General features: G+C 32.1%; 1 protein-coding gene across 1 annotated transcript; it reads left to right on the top strand.

The window, feature by feature from the left end:
* The first annotated feature begins 1,323 nt into the window (after window positions 1-1,323).
* LOC112451875 (maltase 1-like) lies at window positions 1,324-5,647 on the top strand. Its single transcript, XM_025011781.1, has 8 exons — window positions 1,324-1,500; window positions 1,716-1,903; window positions 2,085-2,354; window positions 3,075-3,317; window positions 3,406-3,588; window positions 4,095-4,350; window positions 4,697-5,036; window positions 5,481-5,647. Exons 1-8 carry the CDS (start codon window positions 1,344-1,346, stop codon window positions 5,545-5,547), a joined length of 1,704 nt encoding a protein of 567 aa, XP_024867549.1. The 5' UTR covers window positions 1,324-1,343; the 3' UTR covers window positions 5,548-5,647.
* Window positions 5,648-6,204: the final 557 nt, after the last annotated feature.

Below are 6,204 nucleotides of genomic sequence, written 5' to 3'. Positions count from 1 at the left end.
AATTTTGTCGGTTATACAGACGGCTCCAGCATCCCCTTAAGTTGACTTGAAATGTGGTTTATAGATGAATATTTTTGATGGCGACTTTCAAGGAATTATTTGGCAACGCTGGCGCTGCAAGCTGTGCGCTCATGTCACACTTCATTCATAACGTACGGTTTATTATCAGCTTTTATTTTCACAAATTGTCTCTTATTTTTGCCCACATTACTCCTCACTTTATGTTTCTTATCACTCATTATTATTATAAAATACCTCTTTGATAAAAAGAAAATGTCAAAATATTCTTTAATTATAATGAAATTGACACTTACATTGACACTTTTGTTATCAACTTCACATTTTACAATCGGCGCCCTGAAAAGCGCAGCGTTGCCATATTGTTTGACAGTATTTACCGAAAAATGAAAAATTTCTAAATACACATAATATTTTCACTTTTTTCTTATAATTAAACATAATAATCAATTATAACTTGATTTTATATAAGTTTAATGCAATATACAAGAGTTTTCTGAGGCCCTGCTTAAGCGCCTACAAAATACGCTTCTCCGTGAAAGGAATATACCTTAAGTATAGAATATAACACCAACACCTTATTACGGCTCGATGCTCCATTTTTCTTCGATTAATATATTATTATTGTATTTTCTAAAAATTATAAATACAAATAATAAAAGATTAATTTGTATGGATAAACTTTATAAAATAAGTTATAAAAGTTAAAGTTTTTACATATATTTTTATGACCAATCTCTTAATTTCTCTACGTTGGATGTCTATAGTTAACAAAATTGAAGAGTTATGAAATTAGCGCACTTTGAAACTTTTGACATTTCCACGTACGAGTGCAATGTATTCCACGTAGTAAAATAAAATGCACAAGATCGTGCCATGCTCAACACGATTTGTTCTGTTATTTCCGGGTGACTCAAACAATAATGTCATTAACACAGACATTAACAGAGATATGTTTCGTGATATTTCGATGCGAATCATCAATCTGGCCTTAATTATTATATTGTGTAGTGTATTTTCTAATGTATGTATTAGCTTTGTTAAAGAAAAGGCGTTGTATGCCGTTGACCTAAGTCTACAGTCGTTAGTTTTGCAATTTTTCAAAGATGCATTAACCATTTATCATGGCAATTATCACAATGGAATAATTTCATACAGTAATAGTTGCACTAATAGTTTTCATTTTTTATTTATTTCTTTTCAAATGCAACGTCGAGATAGCGTAATCTTTGTTAAGCATAATCGATAATTGGAGCGATATCGATTCTTTTTACCACTGATACATATATATATAATTTTGAGATTTGACAACCACAAACGACATCATGTCGTGGACAACTCACTTGTGTGCTTTTTTGCTTTTTGCAAGCGGTTCCTTCGCTACGATTCATAATAAGTCATGGTGGAATAATACCGTCTTCTATCAGGTTTATCCGAGAAGTTTGTTTGATACGAATGCTGATGGCATTGGCGACTTGAGGGGTAAGCAATGCCAATTATCATTTGTTATTACGTCTCACACAATAAACAATAAATTGTTGTATTAATTCGTAATATTATATAAGTTTTATCCCATTAATTGTTGCATTTTATATAGTTAATATAAAAACGGTTATTATCAGAAAATTTTAAAGCAAATGTTGTCAAACATACGTAACGTTAGTGACATTTAGAACTGTGTTATTTTACTTTGTCAGGGATAACTTCAAAGTTGGACTATATCGCGAGCACTGGCATTAATGCGATCTGGTTGTCACCCATATACTCAAGTCCCATGATTGATTTTGGATATGACATATCCGATTTCAAAGCCATTGATCCGACTTTTGGTACATTAGAAGACTTCAAAGCTCTTGTAGCGGTCGCTAAGTCACTCGGTTTAAAAGTGAGACCGCTTGCCAATATCATGCCCATTTATAAATAAATTTCTCATGTTATGCCCGTATCTAACAATAAGACAAAGATGTATAAACTTCATTTCTATTTATGTTATTTTAGAAAACATACTATCCTTTATTTTTCACTGTGCTATGTCAGAGAGCTACTTTATAATATTATTCTTATAGGTGGTTCTCGATCTCGTGCCTAATCATACATCTGACAAGCATATATGGTTCCAAAAGGCTCTTGAAGGTCACCCGATATATAAGAACTTTTATGTGTGGGCATACGGCAAAAATAGAGACGGCATAACGCCGCCCAACAATTGGATCAGCGTATTTAGCGATTCCGCGTGGACTTATGTCGAATCACAAAAACAATGGTACCTTCATCAATTCGAGTATAGACAACCTGACTTAAATTACCGTAACCCGTTAGTGAAAATAGAGATGATAGTAAGTAACAGAAAAAATTTTAATTTTTCTCTAATAAGATGTTGCCATATATAATGTTGCACTTTTGGAGAAGACTTGCATAACACAGAACACTTACAATTAGATAACAATTTACAGCTTTAATATACTATAATATTAATACATCATTTTGACATTACTAATATAATTAAATATTATCATTCTTGTTAATATAAACTACTTAGAACTTGATCCGTTCACTCGTTAATCGAGATCTCAACATCTCGAGTACTCGCAACCCGTCGCGTCGCGTAAAAGAGTCACGGTCGGTCTCGCTCCGCGTATACTTGGCACGAGACACTACCGTGTTTCTTGATGCTTAATATAATCTTTGACCCACTGTGATTGCTGCTTTTTTTCGACTCTATATGCAAACACAATAAAATAAATAATGACATAATTCACTACTATACAGTTGGCCATTTCTTAATTTTGTAAGAACATTTCTTAATTGCTAAAATTATCTATTATTTGACTTAAATTGTAAATCTGTTCAATTCAAGATATATATTTCACGTATAGTGCGGGTAAATTAAACTGGAAATTAAATTCATATTATTTTTATAATTAAAGTATATGGAAAGAAATTGAGAAAAAAGTTTAACTGCAGTATTCAGCTTGTATTCTTACAATATTTTTATTATATTCTTAAAATAGGCTTATTCTTAAAATTTTTGATCATATATGATTGCATGGTTATAGAAAGTCTTGAAATTTTGGCTGGACTTGGGTATAGACGGATACCGTGTTGATTCCGCCCCATTTATGTATGAAGACTTATTATTGAGGGATGAACCTAGAACTTACGTGAATGGTACTACGCCGCGAGATTATACGTATTTGAATCATATTTATACTACGGATTTAATCGAGACTTATCAGCTGTTTGGAGGGTGGCGAAAATTCTTGGATTTTTATGCTTTTATACATAATCAAGATCAGAAGGTACATTTTCCGTTTTCTTTTATTAAATCCATTTATTGTGCTTTGTTAATTTTCTTGCACGATGTAAAATGTTTTTTTTCTGATTTAGTTGTTAGTGATGGAAGCATACACCAATTTTGAGCATACTATGCAATATTACGATTACAACGTGTTGCCTTTTAATTTCATGTTTATTACAAATTTGAACTCAAAATCATCCGCGCAAGATTTTAAACGAGAAATAGATTCTTGGATGAATTCAATGCCAAGTGGTAAGATCGCTAATTGGGTGGTACGTATTCATATGAAATTATTATTATCTTGATCAAATACCTTGAACAAATATCATAAATAAATTGCGTTTTATCTTTGCAAACCCAGCAAGATATTTAAATTACTCTAAATTTATTGTGATTTAAATGGCGATGTGTGAATTTGGCTTATTTGTTAAACTGGATACGTTATATATGTTATTTTTAAAGGAAAGTATACTCTTTCATGACAATAAAAAAATACTTGGATTATACATTAGAAGAAATTTTTGTTTAAGTGCATATATGTAGATTTGGCAAATTTTATCATTTTATTAATTTCATAAAAAATATCTAAATTTCAAGTTAATATAACCTCTTAATATTTTAACTATATATATAAAAATCTTTAAACATTTTTGAAAGATCTTAAAATTGCTGAAGAATCTGTAACAGCTCTTATCTGTCTCGCGCGTTACATAAAAATAAAATATCAGTTGCTTCTTTTACATAAGCAAAGTTAAAATATAATATAAATTTCTTTCAGTTAGGCAATCATGATAATCCGCGTGTTGCCTCTCGTTATCCTGACAAATCGGACCAAATGACCATGTTGTCTATGATCTTGCCGGGTTTGGCGGTAACGTATAACGGCGATGAAATCGGCATGGTGGACAAAAGAGATATATCCTGGGAAGACACGAAAGATCCTCAGGCGTGCAATGCGGGTCAAGCGCAATACAATAGTGTGTCCCGCGATCCTGAACGCACGCCATTCCAATGGGACGCAACGAAGAATGCAGGTAAAAGACAAATTCGTGTCTCTAGTGTGTTTAATCTTTTAAGGGCCTTTGTACATATATACATTATTATGTACATACATTCACTTTGAGCTCTTCTCAAATTTCCTCTGTTGGTAAAATAGTGATTCCGTCGGTATAATATTATCAATTCATCCTAGATGGAGCTAAAAAAAACTAAAAAAAAAACTAAAAAAATAAAAAACTTATCAGGGACGTTTTTTAAGATTATCTTATAAATTATAACATTTTACTCCAACGGGATCGATGTATGGCCTCTAAAGGGTTAGTAAAAACGGATAATATACTTTTCTATACTTTTCTATTTAATTATTTCTCGTTACGGCAGGTTTTAGCACGGCAAATTCGACGTGGCTTCCGGTAAATCAGAATTACAAGCAGTTGAATCTGGCGAAGCAGATGAAAGCTAAGGAATCACATTATAAGATTTATAAGACCTTAGCCTTCTTGCACCGTACGGAGCCGGCTCTTACCGAAGGAAGTTATAAATCGATCACGACAAACAATGACACTGTTCTGGTTGTAATTCGAAACAATGGTTGCCGCGTCGTGGTGCTTCTGATTAACTTCTGCGGCGATAAATCTCAATTTGTCGATCTGTCACAAGAAGGTCTTCCTTCGAAACTGTTGGTCAAAGTCGCCAATTTGGGTTCTAAAGTGAAAGCTGGGTATGATTTACGTATTTCTTGAAATTGTTTACGTATAAATAAGTAAATAATAGTATAACTGTGTTTATTTAATACTTATTATGATTTTTTTTATTCTGCCAACATAATTTTCTGTCAACGTGTAATTTGCTTTCTAATTTCTTGGTACAGTTATTTTCGATGGTATCTTATTGAAGATCTAATGATAGAAACGTTTAGATATTGTTATTGATAAAAATTAATTTTTGTATTTTAATTAATTGTTTGTGTACATACAAAACATATGTTGCAAAAAATGCAATTATTTGAAAAATGTTTGCAAGAAAATTGTTTTTTAGATTTTTTAAAGAAATTATTACTTATAATAGTTTTATGATATTAAAAGTGAAATTTATATTTTCTGTAGATTTAATATAATACTTAATGATAATATTATAATTCACGTTTGTATTCTTTTGAATTTAGGAAACTGGTTGATGTAAACAAGCTACCTTTACCTGCGAAAGCTGCTATAGTGTACACGAGCGTATAAATATATTATTTCCGAAATATATCTATCTTTTTTACAAAAGTTTCCAGTTGCACTTGAAAATTGTAATCTTTCTTGTAATAAGAAAAAATAAATAAAATAATCTTAATTGACTATGTGGCTATTATTATTAAATTAATTTTTTATACAAATTTTTGGCATATTTATGTATCTATAATTGGAATTTTTACTTAATTATTAATAATTTGTATATATTGTCACGACTTTTTACCCGTTCGGGCGCAAAGCCGGATCAAAAGGGAGTTGCGGGAGAGTAGGATGTCAGGCCTCTCCGACGGATCTCTCGCACGAACCGAATTTCTAACGCGAACGTGAGTGTTGGGCGCCAGACGCGGTATCCCGCGTCCACTAACGCGAAATTTATCACAAATTATCAAAACGTTTATCGTAATTAAACGGCGTGCGAGAAATCGACCAGCTCGGCGTATTACTCAGGGACGAAGGTGGTATAGGGCAGCGCGAATTGTGACGGGCGACACAGAAATTACGAACTCAAACGATTAATAACAAAAGAGATTAACATTTATTGCAAAGAAAAAAAAACAATTAGCTCACGAGATTGCTCTAATAAATTAAAGAACCGTTGATTCATCTCTCACAAAAGCGAAATCATATAGACGTGAATAATCGTGAGCGTGG

The sequence above is a fragment of the Temnothorax curvispinosus genome, unplaced genomic scaffold (assembly GCF_003070985.1).
Source record: "Temnothorax curvispinosus isolate PA1 unplaced genomic scaffold, ASM307098v1 QBEX01002723.1, whole genome shotgun sequence".
Classification (NCBI taxonomy): Eukaryota; Metazoa; Arthropoda; class Insecta; order Hymenoptera; family Formicidae; genus Temnothorax; species Temnothorax curvispinosus.
Note: the sequence above shows the minus strand (reverse complement) of the source record. Positions and strands in the feature narration are given on the sequence as shown.